Raw genomic sequence first — 22,941 nt, 5'->3', positions numbered from 1 at the left:
TATTAGCGAAATCGCTAATATTTTTACTTTCATGCAATTTGAGATTCCTTAAATGCAATCGCAATTTAAGGAATCGCAATTTAGAGATTCCTTATTTTGCTATTTTTGCATTTGGGATGATGCATCCCAAATGCAAAAATACCGGGAGCAAAGGGTCAGATTCTGAGAATCTGCCCGTTTGCGACCGGTATTTTGCTTGATGCATATGCCCATCTTAAAAGTCTATTTAAAGTATTCTCCTCACTGCCTTTATGTAGGGGGCAGGGTCAGATCAGCTCATAAAACTGACCAACACAACTACAAACACGACAGCTAATTCCGTCTCCATATCCCTTTTCAATGTAATCTACACCCTTCTTTCTAGCAGTCAGGAAACCTCTTACTGCCTCAGGTTGTCCTAACAGGAAAGTCTTTCTCCATCTAAGATTTGTAGACATTCATGAAAACAGCAGGGGGGTGTAGTGTCCTGCGGGACACGGTCTAGTGTTCCAGGAATTGTCCTATGTAACCAGCCACTCCCTGAGGGCTGGCTCCACACTCACCCAACACCCATCCATCACAGGTGTCACAGGTCAGGTGACCCTGCTAATAAAAGGGGCTGGACGCACAAGCCCTGAGCCAGTTACCAGTACCATATCCCGGGGCAGATTTAAAAGAACTGGCACAACCCTGCATATTAGCAGGGATGCGCCAGTACCGATGCGACACACAATTCTACCCTTGCGCCACCAAGGATGCGGCACACCGTGGCGCAGGCATAGACAGCTGGGTGTTGCATCTGATGGCGTAAGGGCAGCGCATTGCTGGAGTCATGTCGCAAGCTTACCTCTGGGAAGTATAGCGGAGAATGGGGTTTAGAAATGAGTACATAGCATGGGTCAAACTGCTGTACCAGGGACCGATGGCCAGAGTGCTGACAGGAAGACACGTGTTGGAATCTATTGAGGTTGGAAGGGGCACACGGCAGGGGTGCCCATTTTCCCCGCTACTGTTTGCCCTGGCCATGGAACCTTTGGCGATATGCTTGCGCAGGGATGTGGCACCATGGGGTATAGAGGTAGATGGTCGTATTCACGTGGTTTCCCTGTATGTCGACGATGTTCTCCTTTATCTGCGAGAGCCGTTAGGGGCGTTCCCAGCGGCTTAGGAGATATTGGCCTCCGTATTAACTGCCAGAAAACTATCCTGTGCCTGCTCACTGCATTGGCGTAGGGAACAGCTCATGATCTCCCTGTGGTCGGCATAGATTTGAAGTGCGATTGCTTCCGGTACCTCAGAATGCAGATTGCCTAATGCAGATTGCCCATCGGCCAGAGGCCCACTATGATTTGAACATGGGGAGCATCCTTGAGGGCCTACGGGCGTCAATAGCGTTTTGGAACAGGTTACCACTGTCGGTTATGGGGTGAGTAGCGGTTTCGAAGATGCCTTGCTGCCTTTATGTGCTCCAGAACTCCTTTTGCAAAATTCCGAAGTCAACATTCGACACCTTAAACAATCTCCTGACTTCCCTGGTCTGGGCTGGTAAGTGGAGCAAAGCCAGATTGGATATACTAAAACTAGATATGTACGAGGGTGGCCTAGGGTTGCCAGACCTACAGCTATACTATATGGCTGTCCTGCTGCAATACGCTGCTCAGTGGTGCATGGGGGAGCGCACGGTTGAGACAGACTTGTTGGGGAGCTTGAATGAGGGGATACAACTGCAGCAGTTCCTAATGATGGCTCTAGGGTCCCTAAAACGTGCCTGCATATAATTTGCCGGGTTACAGAGGTCTGGGAGCAAGCAGCGACCTGGGTGGTCAGACGGGCCCCATATGCTAGTGCTCTACCTCTGCACTGGTTGAGGGGTTTTCAGAATATCCATTTGGTCATGGATCTCTCAAAGTGGTATGAGGAGGGTTGTGAGACGGCGGGGGATTTATATCAGATTGGTACATTTATGACCTTTCAGGAAGTGCTGGTCTGGTTCTAGGTGCCTCCGGGGCAATTTCTACAGTACGCCAAACTATTGCGCACTGTCCAGGAGATGTGGATAACATTTCCTGATGAGCCCGGTGAGTCCAGCACGCGGGTAACATTGCTGGACCCGGGTTCTAGTCGTGAACTCATCTTCTGTATCTATGCGACACTAGAGATGGACCGAGGGTCGAATTTAGATAGGATCAGGGCGAGCTGGGACGATGACCTGCCTGTCCCATCGACAGATGGTGAGTGGAGGGGAACACTGGCAGAGGTAGCTAATACAGTTCTGTTATCTACACCGCACATACCTGACCACCCAACGGAGAGCACGGTTCACCCCTGGGTTTTCTTCCGCATGCCCGCGATGTGGCACGGACCCTGCCACATTTCGGCACATGGTCTGGGGCTGTCCACGTCTGCGGCGGTACTGGCACCAGGTGGTGTTATCTCTTAGCACGGCTACAGCAGTGCGTATTGACATGTCCGTAAAACACTGTCTGCTGGGAGTGCTCCCAATGCCCGAGAAAGGGACTAGGATGCGCTATAAGTTTGCACTCCTAGGACTGGTCCTGGAGAAAAGGCGGATAGCGAACCAGTGGGTACATTCGGGACCACCTGTGAAGAAAAAATGGAGGGATGACCTGCGGGAGTGGGGGGTGGCTGAGGAATGTTGCCTCAAAACGGTATGGACAGATTAGAATGCGTAGGGAGATCTCCTAGAGTGGGGGCAAATGTTGACTGAAGTGTCCACAACAGCAAATGAGGGTGACAGCGAGAGCCTACATAGCTCACCAAGCGCTGGGCACACCTCCAGAGGCAACGCTGTCACAAGCACCATCTCACACCATGAATGCATGATTCACAAATAAGTTCTGAGTGCACCGCTAGTTTTTTACCTATGTCAGAGGTACTATGCCACATGTCTGTCGCTGTCACGAGGGTGGAGGGAGGGGGTTGGGGGTTGAATTTGGGGGGGGGGGAAATCTAGATTCCTTGATGTGATTATGGTTGTTCTTATGTTATTTGGGAAGTTGGTCCTCTTGTTCACAAAATTGTACTGCTACTATTAATGAGAGTAACTCGGCTCACCAGTAGTGAGTCCGTGCACAGCCATGGGATGTCATGATAATAGTACTGGATGCATATTGGCTATGGACCCTAAAAATGTACATGTATGTCCTTGTTCTGGATACGTTGAAAGCAGTGATTATTCAAAAAAAGTTTACAAAAAAATGTTTGTTGGATTTTATCATATTTTAAGCTATTCATTTTATTTTTACATTTTCTTTTCTATATGTATGAATGTAATACTTTTCATGTGAATTTATGTTTTTTATAATTATTATACTGTTAATATATTTAAAAGTATATACTTCCTATGAATTGTCAATGTTATTGTCCACTCGATATTTTTGATGCAATATTTTTGTATCACATTATATCATAGCTAATCGCATCTTTTAGGATAGGGTTGATCATCACAATATCAAGGCCGATGGATAAGGTTCTGGAACCTTCCTTTAACCACTTTTCCCGAAAGTTTCTGAACCATCTTTTACCTTCCACAGAGTTTCTGAACCTCCCTTTAGTTCCCAATCCAAGATGGAAAACGTCCCGTTTAAGAGTCTTGAAGAGCTTCAGCATTGGTTCTCCTTATGTTGCAGTACAGTCAAAGTCCTGTACTCACCAGCTTCCTTGCCTCATTCCTGAGCTCCTGTGCTCGGCTGCAAAGAGTGTTCAGCAGTTCACAGTTTCTTTTTTTTCAGTCCATCCTTAACTAGCTTCCCGCTTACCTCCATCAGCAGCTTCCTTCTTGTCATTCAAACTCCAGGGGATTCTTGCCCTGTGCTTTTTCTCCCCTTTTTGGGCTTCTTTCTTGCTGGCGCTGGGCTCCTCCACAGTCCAAACGTGCAGAGCAAAGATCCCTACTGGAAGGTGTCGCCCATCCCTCTGACAGACCAAGGCCAGGAGAAAGATGTTTCCACAGTGTCCGGCCTTGACACGTGTCCTGAACATTTCTTTGTGTGACTTCTTCACACCAGGTCCTTTTTCAAGCCGGTAGAATGTCAACGCAGTCATCTGCTCCTGAATTGCCTTAACATATATGCATCACTCCTCACACGATGATCATTGGGTCGATGCAGACAATGAACTGGGGATGTACTTGCATCTACATTACATCCATCACTGGTCAACGTGAACTCAACTTTAATTTCACTCTGTAGGACAAATGCGGGGGAACCCAATCACCCCAATAGCTTTTTAAAACATTCTATATTTTGACACCTATTATTACTCAAATGTATCTTCTTTTGATTTGCAGTATCCTGAACAGTTGCCAACATTTCTGGTTACACATAATGAAACCGTATACTGCCCCAGTTTCTTGAGTTCTTTTTGGAACAAGATTGTATAAGTACCGGGGTGCCACCATCTCAGTGCATAGTGTTTGGTGACCAAAATGATGGGAAAGTAGGGGCTCCATCACATTACTTCCTGCATCAATTTATCTACAAGACTTCATTTTTCTCAGTGACAGTATTAAAAGAACAGTTTGCCCTGGCTTTGCGTCCTTTAAAGATTTACTGGTCCCAGCACTGCCTCCAGGTCAATACAGTCATTTTCCAGATTGGATGTGGGAAGAGCCTTCATTTCTGATGAAATTAATAATAAAATGTAACAATTAAGGGCCTCATTTATGGGGACTTAGCGTAGAGCAGCACAGCAAGGCACCTTGCTGTGCTGCCCTACGCAAAAGTGAAAGGGTAGTACAAATGCAGCACACATGGAAAGAGGAAAAAACAAGGAGAAATAAAGGCACGAGGAGAAATAAAGGTATTTCTCCTTGCATTTTCCTCTGGAGGCGTAAGATTTTGGCGCATCCCCAGGTTTACATGGTTATGTTAATCTGGAGAAGTGTTAAAACCCAGTTGCGTGGGAACACACACTGCAATGCTCATGAAATGCCTCCCCACACACAAAATAAGGCGACGTATCGATTTGCACTGCCTTGCCTTACTCCACATCTTTGAGGCCATTTAAAGCCACGCAAAGTGGATTTGCATGACCTCATAAATAAGAGTTTGTAGTTTGCGCAGGACACGTTTTGGATGGCATATTTTCCGATGATTCCTGTCTCACGGTAATGTAGCCGCTTCAACTTTCCTGGTCAGATCATCATGCTGTTCTTTTTTCCCTCGTGATTTCTCTACCTCACAAATCTTTGAATAAAGGGAATAGAAACTTGTTTATAAGGAACTATAGTCGTATTAATAAGGAATCTCTCCTTACAGCCCTTAGCAATCCTCACTGGACCAATCATTCTGACGCCAATTTGGCATCCACAGAGTTCTCCGACTGTCTGTCGACAGCTATCGACCCCCTCGCCCCGCTTAAAGAGCATTATGCAGGTAGCAAAAAGCCCACTGCCCCTTGATTTTCTGAAAGGCTACGGAAACTTGGACAATCTTACCACCACCAAAAAAGGATCAATTCTACCACTTACACCTTCTGCAGAGTGCCACAGGGTTCCTCATTGAGTCCAACCTTATTTAACACGTATGTCACCCCTCTGGCCAAGGTTATTAGATCCTTTGGGCTTGAAGCACTATCCTCAGTGGATGATGCACAAATAATTGTGTCAATCACCATCAGCATTGAGGAGTCCGCTGCAAACTTTAAAAGCTGCATGTGGGCCGTGGCCGCTTGGATGGTAGACAACTACCTATGACTCAATGGAGACAAAACAGAAGTCTTCATCTTTGGCAGTCAACAATCCATATGGTCCCACTCTTGGTGGCCTGAAATACTCAGCCCATGCCCCTGTCCTGCCATATCAGCAAAGAATATTGGTGTCATAGTTGATAGCTCACTCTCTTTTGATCCTGAGGACGATCTTTCCATGTCTTTCTCTCACCTCTCTTAAGCAGGCAGTTGTTGCTTTGGTTCTGTCCAGATTGGATTATTGTAATGCTCTTTACCTGGACATTAAAAAGGGATCTATCCATAAACTGCAGCTTGTATAGAATGCAGCGGCAAAACTTGTGATGGATCTTCCTAAATTCCACCCAGTTTCGGCATCTATTCGTAAGCTGCATTGGCTTCCTCTAGAAAAGAGAATTCTGTTCAAGGCTCTATGCCTTGTCCACAAGGCTCTTCATAATTCTGGTTCAGGAGGTATTAAAAGACTCTTCCAAAGGTATGTCCCCACCAAACAACTGCAGTCTGCCAGCAAAAACTGGCTGGTAGTTTCCAGGATCAGGACGGCCAGGTGGGGGGGAAGAGCCTTTTCTGTTGTCCGCGCTAAACTCTGGAATACTCTCCCTCTATTGATTTCTTGTCAAGATTCGCATCTACTGTTTCGGAAGGCCCTAAAAACGTGGCTCTTCACACTCTAACAGCTAATTTCCACCTTTGCTACTGACGACCGCCAGTCCTATCCCTAGCGCCTTGACGCCTTTGGGCAAAGTTTAGGCTTTAGCACATCAGCAATCCTTCATTCATTCATATTAGGGAACTCAATCAGGAGTCATTGAATGCACCTTCTCCTTTATAGACAATATACAAATACCAATTGAATAGATGTACTCAATCTAGTACTCACATAATTAAAAAAGGATTGTCCACCCTTTGCCAAGAGCAAGTCCAGAGATGTGCATTCACCCTGCTTCATTGGGCCTTAAATTCTTAAATCATCTAGCATGTCAGTTGTCTTCTGGTACATTTCTTCCCATCACCAACTCCCACTAAGGTGAATGCCAATTCAACAGACTTCGATTTCCCGAATCTCCTGCACTATCAATGCTTTGGAATTGGACTCGAAGCTGGTTCTTTTTTTATGAGATGCCCATTTTTTATGGTCGAGCCTGGCAGCGCGCATGCTTTGTACGCAAGACATGCTGAATGCACTAAAAGTATTTTCATTCCACTTGCTGCTTACCATACGTTAACTCCAGCATCGCTCTTCTTTGCTGCCTCCTGATTGGTTCACACACCCAATACATCACTACCGTTTGTAGCTGAGGAGCACCGCTCAACTGCAGAAGAATTCCCCTTAATTATTGGCAGTCTGCATTGATGCAGGTACTATTCCTTTGACCCCCTCCCATTCCCCCTGCTCTCTTTGCCATTTTATGTTTCTCTTATCCCCTGTAGTATCCAACTCCCAGTCACTCAGTTTCCGTAATCTCACCAAAGACTTGACCACTGCAGGTAAGCTTCCATTGTCAATCCACATCGTTGTGTGACCCTCTCATCACCTTCTGCCCTCCTCCTCCTACCGTGCATCATTTCTGTGTCTTACAGAAGCCTCATGTATCACAGCAAATGCTCTCTCCCTCTGCTAGGTACAGTGTTCTGGTGCCCTATGGCTTGACTCATGGTATAAAGGTACCGTAAATACTGATATGCGGCGTTAACCCCTTGAAGCCTATGGTTTGTTAGTCTGTTGTTAGTAAGGAGAATTCTTTCCTTGGAAGATGGGGTAGGATGGGGTTTAAGATATAATATTAAAATAGCATTTCGAGTGCTAAGTAAGATGGTATTGACTATGTTGGCATTGAAGGCTGAGTTAGAATTCGAACTCGTGACGTCATCTCCCATCTCAGTGTCAGTGGCAACTGTCACTGGGCGTTCATGCATTTGGGGTAGTGGATTCATTTGACCTGTGACTTCAACCAGGCTATGCTCTATATTTTACCACATATGTGATTCATAGTTCCCCGAAGCCTATGTGGTGGCATCAAACAGCTGTAGAGTGCGGAGATGGATATCAGTCCTTGTCAGGGTGGCCCGTCTCTAGTCAGAAGGCACCTGAAGGTGAAGACTCAAAAGTGGAGTTGAAATGTCAAGAACAGGAACGTGAGCTGGACTATGATACGCAGATAAGACTTACCTAATGACGTAAGTCATGTCTCACCCAAAAACCGGCCCCTGGAGGACGTTTGCTGGTGTCCTGCAGGTCAGAGCGCATTGAAGCCCTTGACCAGCAGTGGTAATGAGCGCTGCTGTGATTGTCAGGCTGGACTGAGGTATTTACAGCCTTTCAGCATCGGGACGCCGAGCTCCCTGCAGCTACCAAGCAGCAGCTCATGTTCTATGGTTTGTTTGTACCGTCGCCACCTTCCATGCGAAGATAATTTCCAGAAAAACACCCCCCCCCCCTGAAGAATACAGGCCCCAGCTAGGCCCGCAGAATACAAGGGTTCGCTCTCCTGTAACAAAAGTTAGAAGGAAGTTGGCACGGAAGCTGCAAATACAAAGACAAAGTTTATTAACCCTTAAGGGTGGTCCTACAACCCATACAACACTCTTCAGTATTGCATAGAGTAGCACAAAGAACTTGCGTACGCGGTCCCCTTTTATACACAACAGAGGGGCTCATAAGTGGGTGGATACAACATGAGGCAACGTTCTTTACCTTTTATGGGCATTTTCGATACAGAATCAATATGTGGGCGGGGACGACAATGTCCTGAGCCCGCGAAAACATGGTCAAGCAAGGACTAACTGATTACAGATGTGGTCAAGTCTGGGCATGCGCCAGACGGACAAAGGAGCTATTTATAGACTGTTACTAGGCAGATTACAAGAGCAACTAACGAGAAGGTAGGACTCTTCTCGTGCACAGCACGTGGAGATATGACAATACAAAATGGAGTCCAGACATTAGTCAACATAAGATAAGGAACATTTTCTAAGGAAGGGGAATTCATGTCTTTAGTAAATGCTTAATCATATCGCCGTTTTAGTTTTCAACAGACGACCCTTTTAGCATTTACTGAAGACATTCGGCTTATTAGGATAATCATCATAGATATCAATTTTCATCATCTCTTCCACCTCTTTGGTTAAATATTTCTGATGGGTGACATTGGCAATAGCTTTCTTATCAGGAATACAAAATGACACACATAAAGAACAGAGTAAAGGACCACATTGGACACAGATGCAACAGGAAAACAGAACTGCTACAATAATGCAGAGACCAGTTAAAACCTTCCATCCCCATGTAGTGATCAATGCCCAAAACCATCCAGAAAAGGACCAAGTACCATTTTCTGTATGAATCTCAGCTGCGATTTTATGCAATTTATTGATAGCGTTGTAAACTGATGGTGTATGATCAGGAATAAACACACAGCAACTACTTCCGATAATTTTACATGCTCCGCCTCTATCAGCTAACATAACATCTAGTACCATACGATTCTGTAATGCAACGATTCTAGTAATTTGTAATTCTTCCGTAAGATTCCCAAGAGCAGCAGCGGTTTGATTCGTCACAGCCTCTACGACTCTTGTCAATCTTCGAACCTTCCTACTATTTAGTGCAGCTCCAACAAAGAAAAACAATCCTAAGTTAAAATCGATATACTGCTGTAAGCTAGTATCAGTTTGATCAACATCATCAATAGATAGAGTACGTTTATACCTATTCACAGTTACATTGTTCAGCAACTTCAAATCTTTATGATAGGATGCAGGTGCTAAGAATACAGGAGGTAATAAAAACGCTACATAACATACTCCGGACCAGCCGGCTGGTAAACGATAATAACCCTTATTCCCACATACAAAGTATGTATTATGGGAGGCTAAGAAAGTACTATTATTTAGCCCATCTATATTCAATATAATAATGCAATCGCTAACACCAACAGGAATGTAACCCACACTCTGGACACACAGGTCCGCTTGAGCTTGTGCCACTTGAATCACGAATTGTTCATTCCCAATAGTGTCTCTGGTGTTCGTGAAGATGTAGGGGGATCGATTCATTGTCTGGTCGATATTCTTCCCATTCCCATATTGTCCCATTCGCTTGTGCATAGCCATCTTTATCTTGATGACATTCCCTATTAAGTCTGAAAAGTAATCGTCCCACTGTAGGTTTCCGTGTGGCAAAAAGCAAAGTATACCATGCTCTACAAGAGCCATTATGAGAGAAAGGAAGAGGTATGAACGGCGTTCCTCCTTTCTTCTGATGAGCTGGCATCATACCACATATCCAACAGTTCGTAGCATTCGTAGCAACATGGGTATGATGCAACATCTGGATGAAAGTGTTATTCAAATAAGACTGACGATGCTTCATTTCTTGATACGGAAGGGTATAAAAGTAGTGCTCCTCAGGCACTGGAGTGGTCAAAACAAGCAACTCATGGGCAGGAGTCACATCCTCAACAAACCATGTGGTTATACCAACAATAGCTACAGTGATAATAAAGCTTGTCGCACAAAGAATCTTCTTCTTTTCCATCTTGCAGTAAAAAGTCAATATCTTCCTGAAACTAAAAGGTTGTCAGAACTCTTCCCCTTAGGCAGCCGTTGATTTCTTCACCAGCGGGCCAAGACGGGTGTCACTACACTAATGCAGGGCTGATCCCCCCCCTTGCCTCATTGGCTCTCCGTTTCACTAACCTAAGGGCCGTTCTGACAACGTATCTGGGTACAGAAAAAGAAAAATCACTTCCTCGGTCGAAGATGATATCTCCCTCCTCCAGGGATCGCTTGGTCCGGGAAGAGCTCCTCAGTGTCGTTCGGTTCCACAGCACGGCCTTTCTCCACAGTCAGGATTTCTCGATGGTCGGTCAACACAGCAGGGTCCACCAATCCAGGCGGCACTTTACGACAGTGCAAGGAGTGGATCCAGTTCTTCCGATTGGAAACTCGCACAGCTGTCCTCGTTGCGAGCAAGACTTGCTCAGGACCAACCCATCTCGGTTCCAGACTGTTCGTCCTTTCAAACACCTTTATCATAACCTGATCGCCAGGTCTGAGGTTATGCCCTTCACCTGTGGACCGATCAGGGAGCGCTTCTCGAACCTGTTGATGAATAGAAACCAAATTATCCGTTAACTGTGCCAGATAATCACTCATCATTACACAAGGTACATCATACATTGACTGCGGTTTTGGTGGACCCCAAATATTCCTTGGGCGTCCAAACACAATCTCGTAGGGTGTGAGACCGGTCCGAGAATGCGGTATCGATCTAAGTGACAATAATGCCAGCGGTAAAGCATCTGGCCAAGTCAAAGAAGTCGAAGCTTGGATCTTCGCAATCTTAAGCTTCAAAGTGCCGTTATATTTCTCAACCAGTCCCGCAGACTGAGGGTGAAACACTGCATGGAACTTCTGCGTAATGCCTAGGCCTTTCAGGACATACTTGATAACATCTGCTATAAAATGAGGTCCGTTATCACTCCACAGCAATCTGCAAACACCATATCGAGGGAACAACTCCTTCAATAGCATCTTCGCTGTAGTCATTGCAGTATTGTTTTTCGTATGGTACGGCTCAACCCATTTACTGAAGGCACAAACCCCTACTAGAACATACTTCAGATTGTTACAGCGCTCAAGCTGAATGTAATCCATCTGCAAAACCTCAAAGAGTGCAGTGGGTGTCGCAAATCCTCCTGCTGGAGTTCGTGTACCCTTTCCTGGGTTATACCTCAGGCAAATCATGCAGGTCTGCACTACCCTCTTTGCCGTACTAGCGATCTCCGGATGCTCCCAAACTCGTGTGAGTAATTTGACAATTGCGGAAGCTCCGACATGCGCTAGTCCATGTGCCATCTGAACCATAGGTTGTACGAAAGCTGTGGGTAACTTCCATTTATCCATCTGCTTACTTCTCCAACACCCTTCATCATCTAATTCTCCATCATTGGACCATTGCTCCCGTTCCTTATCGGAAGCGGTCTTCTGTATCTCCAACACTTCTCTCCTGGCATCATGCAATTTTTCTGTCTGCGATTTCACAACATACATTGCAGTAGCACCAGGCTGCATCGCAGTCTCTCGTGCCACCCGGTCTGCTAAAGCATTCCCTTCTCCCACTTTATCAACCACCTTATTATGGGCACTACATTTAACTATAGCAATCTTCTTTGGATATGTTAATGCAGTCAAAAGGTTGTGAACTAACTCCCCATACATTATCTGGGTTCCATGTAACGTTAGAAACCCTCTCTCCTTCCAGAGTAGGCCGAAATCGTGCGCTACTCCGAAGGCATAGCGGCTATCTGTATAAACATTCACACACAATCCTGCACTGAGCTCACATGCTCGTGTTAATGCTATCAGTTCCGCTGCTTGAGCTGATTTCTGCGGTATGCGTGCTGTCTCCACTATTGTTTGTAATGTGGTAATTGCATACGCTGCTGAAGTCGTACCATCTGGTAGCTTCAGGCATGATCCGTCCACCCACAGTTCTCCATCCACATCTGTAAAGGGCGTATCCTGGAGATCAATACGACCCTTTGTCTGTTCCTCAGTCACAAGAATACAGTCATGTGTTTTTCGTGCTTCAGACTGAGTTTCCGGAAATGGCAACAATGTGGCTGGATTTAACGTTGCACACCTCTTTAACGTAATATGAGGAGCCAAAAGCGTCAACTCATATCCCGTTAAACGAGCACTGGTCAAATGCTGCGTCTTTGTCTGATTAAGCAGGGCATCCACAGCATGGGGAACTAATACCAACAGCTTGTGAGATAACACAATTCCCTCGCTTTGGCGTATTGACACAGCTGTCGCCGCAACCGAGCGAAAACACCCTGGTAATGCTCGGGCAACAGGATCAAGTACAGCCGAAAAATATGCACAAGGGCGCTGCTTGTCGCTGTGCATCTGCACTAAAACTGATAATGCACATCCATCTTTCTCATGCACATACAGTGAAAAGGGCTTCGTATAATCAGGGGTACCTAACACTGGTGCTGAACAAAGGGCTTGCCGTAATTGCTGAAAGGCAATTTCACACTCATTTGACCAGGGAAGAGGAATCGGAGTGTCTTTTGTCAAAAGTGCTAACAATGGCTTAGCTATGTGTGAGAACCCCAATATCCATTGCCTACAGAAAGAGGCCAAACCCAAGAATGCACGCACATCCTTCTGTGTGGAAGGTACTGGTGTGTCCAAAATTGCTTGAATACGATCTGGTGTAAGTGCACGCCCCTCCTTAGACAAAAGGTGACCCAAATAAGTCACCTTTGGTCTACAGAATTGCAATTTCTTCCTTGACACTTTGTGATTGTGAGATGCCAAAAAGGAAAGCAAGGATAACGTACACTTCTCACACAGCTCAGGAGTGTCGGCCACCAACAAGATGTCATCGACATATTGTATGAGGGCGACACCCTCAGGCAGAACAAAATAATCCAATTGCCTTTTCAATGCTTGACTGTAAATACTAGGGCTCTCTGTATAACCCTGAGGGACTCTGCAAAATCTATAAGACCTATTATTCAAAGTGAAGCCGAAAAGATATCGGCTATCAGGATGAATAGGAATCGAAAAGAAAGCATTTTTCAAATCAATGACTGAAAACGTGGTCGCCGTTGGCGGGACCAAAGTGAGTAACGTCGTGATATCAGAAACCACTGGATACTGAGGTATCACTATGTTATTCACTTCCCTTAAGTCAATGATAAAACGATAAACCCTGGTATCGGTATCTTTCTTCAAAATGGGTAAAATAGGACTGTTGCTAACATTATAGGGAACTTCCTCCACTACTCCCACCTTAATCAAATCCTGCACAATCTGTATGAGTGCCTCCTCCCCCTCCTGGGAAATACGATACTGAGGGAGGCGCGGTAACACCGCACCCTCCTGGACACTAATGTGGACAGGCGGAATCACCATCTGTCCCACATCAGTATCCGAAGTGGCCCACAAAGAATGAGGGAGGGAAGCTAATGCAGTATCCTCCGCAACCACACACATCCGGTCTGTCAGGGGGTGATTATCGTTTAAGATCACACGTACTCCAGTAGGGAGCAGCGGATCGTAGCCCTAAAGTGCTTAAGCATATCAAGACCCATAATGTTGTCGGGCGTGTTTGGAGCGAGCAAAAACGGACAGGGTGCAGAAAAGTGATCAACATGGAAGGCAAGGGGTCGAGAAAGAGGGCTGCGAGAGAGTGTACCATCAAACCCTACCGATGTAACCATTAAGCCAGATGGGGGAGCCCTCGGAACCAATTGTTTGGACAGTGCACTGCGAGTAGCTCCGGTATCAACTAGGAACCGATCAGTAGAACCCAAAACGCTTGCTGAAACATAAGGACCCTTCTGATCAACCGGTACTTCAACTGATTCCAACCCCCATCCAACGCAATCCTATGCATGCTGCGAATCATAGTACCCAGGGCGGTCATTCCCAGACATTTGATACTGATTTTGTCGATCAAATACATTAGGTCTATCTCGTTGCTGCACGTTAGAGTCAAATCGAGCACGATCATTGGAATTCCCTCTGAAATTCGAAAAGCCCCCTCTACCTCTCGGTGGTCCCTGACCACGTCCCTGACGAGATGCATATAATACCGGACAATCTCTAGCCCAATGACCCGACTGTTTACAATACGCACATTGATTTCTATTAACATCTGACCGAACGGAAGGGGGACCATAGGATCCTCCTCTACCTCTGTCGACACCCCGACGAGGCGGACCATATACTTGTGCTAACATCACCTTAGTTTTCAAATCTTTCGATTTCTTCTCCTCATGCCCCTTCGCTTCTTGTTCCTGACGCTCATAATACTGAGCCATAGTCAGGAGGGATGCTGGAGACGAGGTAGACCAAGAACTTTCACTCGCTTTTAAACGAGCTGCTATTCCCGGTAATAAATTCGCCACATATTTATCGACAAAAAGATGTCGACCCGTATCATCCGTAAGTGACTGACCACTGAAATCATGAAATGTCTCCTCAAAACGTGTAAAGAAGTCTGAAACTGATTCGTCAACCTTCTGTTTACACGAGGCTAACATATTCCAATCAATCTTTTTAGGGGGGATAATTGTTTTCAATTTAGTCAAGATAGCAGCAGGAAGATCTAAAATAAGCTGGGGTGGTTTTTGCGCGGGTTTTCTCTCCCTATCCACATCCTCAATCTCAGAACATTTGGCCGTAAAAACGGCTTGATCATCCACCTTCCGCACAGATCGCCACATATCCGGTGGTAAAATAAGCCCAAAGAACAAGTCTATATCTGCTAAAGTCATCGTACAAGAATTCAAGGCCCCTTCGACCTCTTCGTAAAAGGCCGCTGGATTCTTGCGGGGGTCAGGCAATGCATTCTTTAATGCCATAACATCAGCCCTAGGCCAGGGAGTATAAACCCAATTATACACAAAATATCCCCTAGCATCAGGGGAAGACATGTCTGAACTAGTTCCTGCTCCTTTAGGAGGAACATACAAAGGTGCCGCCTCTCGCATCGGTTTAGCATGCACTAGTTCACTCTTATCTGAATGGGAGGTAGATGATTGGTCGCCGCCGGTACGGGAATCCGATTGCTCCGTCTCCCCTGCCTTTAGGCGCACTCTCTCTTTAAGTTCAGACGCCGCGTCCCGCAATGCAAACAGCCGTCGGACCGCATCGGGTACCTTAGAGGGAGAAAAAGTACCGTTACGTAATGCTTTAGCATCTAAAACTACAGCATCAGGCTCGAAAACATCAGAATATTTCCGAAAGGCAGTAATCACATCATGAGAAAAGGTTTCAAGAAAATACAGCTGCTCTTTATCCCTCCAATGTTCCAAAGATTCCAATAATTCAGAAAGAGATAGCTTGCCCTTAAGCACACGAAGAGAAATTTTCCGTAGCTCACCCATACGGTCAGTTGATAACATGGACCGCGTGTCTACCTTATCCGAAACCGATCCAGAATCCTGCGATCTCGGGGCGGACGCGCCAACATAAGGGGGCGGAGAGCGATCTAATAAATAAAAATCATCTTCAAGATTAGTAAGGACAGGATAAAGTGGCTGGCGGACAGCATATTGACCCGAGACTTGCAACCTACGCTCTTTCTCTTGTCTCTCCGCCAGTTCTCTTTCTTCCCGACGCTTCGCTTCCTGCGCTCTCACATGATCATTTTTCCGTTGCTCTTTATCAAACAGCGCTTTCTCACGTTTCTCTCGTTCACGCACTTCCTTCACCCATAACCGTACACATTCAAACATGTCTTGCCGAGCACGCCGTTTACACATACACTGTTCCACATACTCAATCTTACGCATATCAAAGGAACCATACAAAGGCCATCGCAACTCAGGATCCTTTTTGGTGTATTTCCTCCACACTGTGCTGTACATTATAGAGGAAAGACCATGCTTCACATACATATCCCTATTAGGAGTCCCCTCTGGGGGGGCTGGAGCAGATTCCTCGAGATTTAACCGGTTTCCAAAACAGAAGCACCACTTACAGAGTGCGCTAAAAGCAGGCATGCTCAGAAATAATGCAAAATATGCAGTATTATCAAAAAATGGCACTTAAACTTTGTGCCGTTCAAATTTTCACAGCTCCGGAGAAATATCTCCACATTACCTGCCTATATGTGTTGCAACGCATATATTCTCACAGTAATCAATACAAAATATGACCGGTCATCACAAATCAAACTCAAATAGCCAACCCAGGCTTCAAAACTCGGTGCAAGTACCGTACAACGGTTCTTACCAATCAAGAGTGTCCAGATTCCAACTGCCAAGTTCCAAAATTCGCCCAAACGGCTGTCGCGGCAAACCGACAGAAGAGGTCTCAGTCGAGGACCGGCACCACCCAGAAGGTCAGTTCGGAAGGGAAGGAAGAAACCTCGGGATGCCAGGACTGAAACGCCGCTGGCAGTGATCACATCCCCGGCCAAATTCCTCACCTTCGTCACGACCAGTCCTTCGAGCATCCGAGTCGCCGATGAGCCCCACGTGACGGGCGCCAATTGAAAAATACAGGCCCCAGCTAGGCCCGCAGAATACAAGGGTTCGCTCTCCTGTAACAAAAGTTAGAAGGAAGTTGGCACGGAAGCTGCAAATACAAAGACAACGTTTATTAACCCTTAAGGGTGGTCCTACAACCCATACAACACTCTTTAGTATTGCATAAAGTAGCACAAAGAACTTGCGTACGCGGTCCCCTTTTATACACAACAGAGGGGCTCATAAGTGGGTGGATACAACATGAGGCAAAGTTCTTTACCTTTTATGGGCATTTTCGATACAGAATCAATATGTGGGCGGGGACGACAATGTCCTGAGCCCGCGAAAACATGGTCAAGCAAGGACTAACTGATTACAGATGTGGTCAAGTCTGGGCATGCGCCAGACGGACAAAGGAGCTATTTATAGACTGTTACTAGGCAGATTACAAGAGCAACTAACGAGAAGGTAGGACTCTTCTCGTGCACAGCACGTGGAGATATGACAATACAAAATGGAGTCCAGACATTAGTCAACATAAGATAAGGAACATTTTCTAAGGAAGGGGAATTCATGTCTTTAGTAAATGCTTAATCATATCGCCGTTTTAGTTTTCAACACCCCCCCCCATTTCATGGAAGGTGGTGCTTGGAAGAGAGGATTTAGCCTAACGGTTAGGGCGGTGGACTTCAAATCTGGAGCACGGCAACGACGCTCAACATCCTGTGATTCTGGGCAGATCACTTAATCTCCCCGTGCCTAACAAAAATGAATGTATCCTTGTGTAACGTAACTAGTGCTCATTTAAAGCGCTCTCATACCTGCTTTTGGGTGAAGTTCGCGCTATATAAAACTTCCAGAAAAATAAAACAAAAAACAAGATGATCCACACTAGCTCCAGTCCAGCAGAAGAACCAACCCTTAGTGTTGGCTTAGGCTGCACCAATGCACAAGGACCAGAACTGGGGAGGGGAGGGGAAATCACCTTCATGAGGCTTGTAATGTGGGTGCAAACATAGTCTGTGAAATTGTAGTGGTTGGCATTTCAGTTAGGCTCTACATTTAGCTTCCAATCTCAGTGTCATCTTAAGGATTCTGGGGTTGAGACATAGTTTATGGGCCCCTGTCTGTAGCAGCTTTTATTTTATTACCCCTTTTCTGCTAATTCAGGGCCTATGATGCCAACCAATACTGGATACATTCAAGACTTTGATGGAGAAATAGGCAGTTGTGAGACAGAAAGTAAGTTGACTTTCCCAGGGGCCCCCTACAAGGTGGGGACCCTGGGCATTTGCCCACTCTGCCCCTGATTTAAAACTCTCTGCAACGTGGTACTTGTTAGGGAAGTCGGCTGGTGAAAAAAGAATGAAATGCAGGTAAACCAATGGCTTGGTCTTGCCCAGTAGACCTCTGCCATGCATCCGTGCTTCCAGTTTCTCAGTCTGACCTCACACTCCAGACATACGTTTTTTTAGTTCTCTTACTAGCTTTAAATCCTTAAACTGTAGGTATCAGAGAATTTGATCTGTAGCCCCTCTAATTAAACAAAAAGAAAAAAAACACCAGTGCGTTTTGTCACACGAAAACAGATACCATAGCTTGTGTGTTTCTCTCTAAATGTCCACAGTAGTATTTCCTGAACACCTGTAATGAACTGTGAAACTTGGAAAAGCAAATCTCAAGATTGCTTCAGTGTCTCGTTTCACATTCAGCTAAGCTACATTAGTATAAACAGTGATAGCTTTCCATGTGTTTGCTATCAGCTTTCATTTTTTACTTTACCACACATTTCCATTTCATGCCATATAATTGAACAGCAAACCACATAATTTAACTCAACAACAAAATTACACAACACACCGCTTGATTAAACTCCACTACATACCACTCCACAACACAAAATACCAATCCACATATTTACACTCCACACTCACTACCATATAAGTACTATCCACATAATTACACTACACACCATGCCACATAATTCAACTACATAAATCCACCCACACCACACAATTCCACCACACACAAATCCAGAACTAACAATTCTAATACAACCCCCATAATTCCGGTCCACCCACATGCATCCACTCCACTCCAAACCAAAACCATGGGTAAACGACATTGTCATTTACAACACCAGTAGCTCTAACTCTCACAAATGTGAGACCTATTGCATTACAAATGCTTGTTAAACCAGCTTTTGCACCTGGTTTAGCATCCTGCTGCATAGTAAAATTAAGCGATACCAAAGGGGATGATGGACGGAGCGTTAGAGCAAATCAAACACTCACCCCCAGTCAACTGATCTGGGTTTATTCCATCATCATTGTTTAGCTCACTCCACCACCCCAGTTCAGACATGACCATATGCAAATCAGTCTGACCCTGTGCCTCATGGGAACAGTCCAGCCCGAACTGCCCAGCCATGTCTTCCCTGGACCGGAACTGGGGTGGCAGAGTGGGCTAAAGAACGGTGATGGATCAAACCCAGATCTGTTGACTGGGTGTTAGTGTTTGATTGGTTCTGATGCTCCGTCCATCACCACCCCCTTTTGTACCGCTTTGTTCGCCATAAGTTGGCAGGGTATGCTCAGACATGAGTCCCTTGCTCACTTTGCCACTGGATTCAAGCAAGCCTGGCTGAAGACGGCTGAAATGCCAGAAACCGGTCCTAGGAAGCTTGTTTCCGGTCCAGAGAAGGCATGGCTTGGCAGTTCGGGCTGGACTGTTCCCATGAGGCACAGGGTCAGACTGATTTGCATATGGCCATGTCTGAACTGGGGTGGCGGAGTGGGATAAAGAACGGTGATGGATCAAACCCAGATCTGTTGACTGGGTGTGAGTGTTTGATTGGTTCTGATGCTCCGTCCATCACCACCCCCTTTTGTACCGCATAGGAAAATTAAGCATATGGCTTTTTGCCTTGCTTAATTTATCACTGTGCACCCACATATAGCTGTGCTTTTGCATATATTCATGTATTCACTAATAATGCTAACTATCATTCTGGGGGTGATGTGTGTTTACATGTTATTTTTAGCTGCCCCTCATATTATGCAGCTGTTCACCATTTGAAAATAGCCCAAGCGCCATCATTATTTGCCAATGCATTTTGCGTCATTGCATGTATTTGCATGGCAGTAAATCAATGTGCTGTTTATGCTTCAAGTATTATGAGAGTGTGCTTTTAGCTCATATACCGTGGAGTGTCTTAGGTTAGGCATAGAGTGTTTCTATATACCCAAATAAAGGAATGTTTTCCCAGGATATTTTTCTCACACTGTATCGTGAATCAAGGGTTCCCTTTTCAGGGTAGTCCGCTAAACCCGTGGGCAAGTTTCTACACAGAAACAATACTAAGACGCATTTTCCTCTTTCTGTGTGTGCTGTGTGGCCTCTTTCTGTGAGTTCTGCAAAATGCAGCAGACACAGAAAGTTATTTCTGCTTGTCACGCCTCACCTCAGGAGGTGGAAGGTTTTGTCGCGTCCCCAAAACTACACACTCTGTCAAACTGAGGAAGGGATGTTGCGTGGGAAAACCCACCGGAACGCCCATGGAATGCCTCCCGAGCGCAGAGTGAGGCAACATAGCGATTTGCGCAGCCTTGCCTTACTCTATCTATGAGTCCATTCAAAGCCATGCATAGTAGCTTTACGTGACCTCATAAATGTGATTCTGTAATCTGCTGCTGCCGGAGCGTCACATAAAATGTGACACTCCGCCGTCGCAAGGGGCTCGTAAATATGCCTCTCAGTCTCCACTAAATACTCTTGCATATATACCGCCCTAGCCTGGCTTCTAATATAACCTTATAAAATATTAGTCCAGGTGTCTTGTGTGTGCTCCTTCTGAGGGCAGAGTACATTGAACCCACAACTTTACTACCTGTGTGTCTCTAGCATGCAATGCTGTATTCTACCATTTATTCCTTCCAGTTAAGTTTAGGTTTGATTCGTTGACCATCTGTCTGTTCTCCCCACTCCATATGGTAAGTTGGTATATCTTTATTACATGTGGCCAAGGGACATCTACTCGGTGAGGGAACCTGTCCCTGACACGCAACATATGTAATGATTGCACAAACTTCTTTAAACTGTACTTGAGTGGTTCCAAATTGTTTTACATTTATTCACAAAACTCACATGTAAAAAAACGTCTGTTTACCAAAATGAACAAACAGTTTCCAAATAATGCATGAATACATTATAATTTCATCAATGCATTAATAATTAAAATGTCAGTTTTATTCTTAACTCTTTGGTTATTTATGACAGTATCTTTTAGTATTGTTTTATTTCAATATATGATTTATGTTGGATATACCCTTCTTAGAGCTTAACATCACTCACACATTCTTCCCAGTGCTCAATCAATTCAGGTAGTGTTGGGTTGAAAGTCTGTCGCAGCACATTTCCGCTCCCAAAAAGGAGCTTTACATTTTTTTACCCTTTAGAAGCTGGATGTTCAACATTTTAATTTTGGATATAAAAAACAGAAGTTCAAAATTTGGAAACACTAAGACCCTCTTACAAGTAGCCTGCGGCAGTACCACTCTCGACTGCTGTTTCTAGACCCGGAATTAGTGGATCTGCAAACTTTGAATGGAATAATACCAGGCCCAGAGGCACCAAATCTGGAACTGACCTCAAAGTTGGGGCCGCAGGTGGTTTCTGCTCCCTGTCCTCCATCTTCACTCTAAGGGCCTGATTTAGGTCTCGGCGGACAGGATATCCTGTTCGCCAAAGTATAAAACCCATAGGACACAATGGGATTTATAGTTCAGCAGATGGGATATCTGTCACTGTTGTGACAGAGTAACCTGTCCACTGAGATCTAAATCAGGCCCATAGTCTGAATTCTGAGCAACAACTTTTTTCCCCGCCTCAACTAACCTGCCCGCCTTCAATGTCCACCTTAATCATCCACAACATGGGCCTCATGAAAGGCCCTGCTCACATTTGTCACCTGCCCCATGAGGTAGATAAGTGTGTGCAAATTTTTGCTGGTTCTTTATCGGAAAATAGGAAAAACAGGCAAATTTGGGCACGGTCCATGTGTTATTCTCTATTCCAAGGGAAGTAAATGGTAATCCCGAAATTTAGCTATGAGGATACCGGCCAGGATTGAAGAATAAAGCCCTCCGGTATCTCACACACCAATGCACTGATCCAGTAATGAGGACTTAGGAGGTTTCTCTGTATTTCTGATGTTTACAGCTGATGAATAAACAGACCGTGACTCTAAATCAATATCTGATAATGCAACCTACTGAAGAATACGCCTGTTGACTGTTGAACAATGGATAATATGCAAAGCATGTGAGACATCTCCAAAAGTGGCACTGAAATTACCAGACTTGTCTGAATCTTGGATATATTTCTGCTCTATTTGGAAGTATTTTCTTAAGGTTTTATGAGTATCAACTTAAAAAATAAGGACATGTTTGCAAACAAAATGTCTTGCTCTATCGTCTTTATTTAGCTAATTTATTTTAGTGATTTTATCTCAGTGCAACATTCCTCAGTTTTTGCTTTAATTTGTGTGCATCACTGCTCACAGAATGCAAGCTCATTTCTCCTGGCCAAAAACCAATTGTTAGATAAGAGCATCTTTAGCCATGCATCATATTATCTCTAAATAGGATTCAAGTTATAAGCCTACAAAGGTGAGTGTATTCAATACAGGGAAAGATCTTCTGATACTCCTGACTCTTAACATCGTGCTTTCATAACTTGCAGGGCTCCCTGGTGGACACGCTGAAGGAGGTGCGACCTACTGTCTTCTTTGGAGTGCCACGGATTTGGGAAAAGATTCAAGAGACGCTAGTTGATTTGAAATTCAAGCCACCTTCCATGCAGAGATCCATCAGCACTTCGGCCAGGCATCCTAGTCTGGCAACTAACCTCAAAAATATGAATTGGTATGTGACTTGAGGCACAGAGATGTATTTTGAGGGATTACATGGATTTGTTGCAAAGACAGATGGGCAGCTTTGTTAATAAGCAGGCATACAGAGGTGCCTCAAAAGTCAGAAACATATGAGTGACAAAGGGTCTGAATTAGATCTCGGTGGACGGGTCACACCATCACAACTATGACGGATATCCTCTTCGCCGATATATAAATCCTATAGGATATTTTGGGATTTATATTTCAGCAGATGTGATATCCGTCACCGAAGTTACCCATCCGCTGACATCTAAATCAGGCCAAAAGTCCAAAAGACTGGTAAATCAAAAAAGCTCTATTTCT

At 45.1% G+C, this 22,941-nt stretch overlaps 1 protein-coding gene across 1 annotated transcript in view; it reads left to right on the top strand.

Moving 5' to 3' along the window:
• Window positions 1-22,941, top strand: part of LOC146863663 (long-chain-fatty-acid--CoA ligase ACSBG2-like) — a 309,705-nt gene that overhangs the window by 145,494 nt on the left and 141,270 nt on the right. The window contains exon 8 of the mRNA XM_085636650.1: window positions 22,428-22,609. Within this exon, the coding sequence (XP_085492776.1) occupies window positions 22,428-22,609 (182 nt within the window). The remainder of the gene's footprint in view (window positions 1-22,427; window positions 22,610-22,941) is intronic.

Source organism: Triturus cristatus, chromosome 2_1 (assembly GCF_964204655.1).
Source record: "Triturus cristatus chromosome 2_1, aTriCri1.1, whole genome shotgun sequence".
NCBI lineage: Eukaryota > Metazoa > Chordata > Amphibia > Caudata > Salamandridae > Triturus > Triturus cristatus.
Note: the sequence above shows the minus strand (reverse complement) of the source record. Positions and strands in the feature narration are given on the sequence as shown.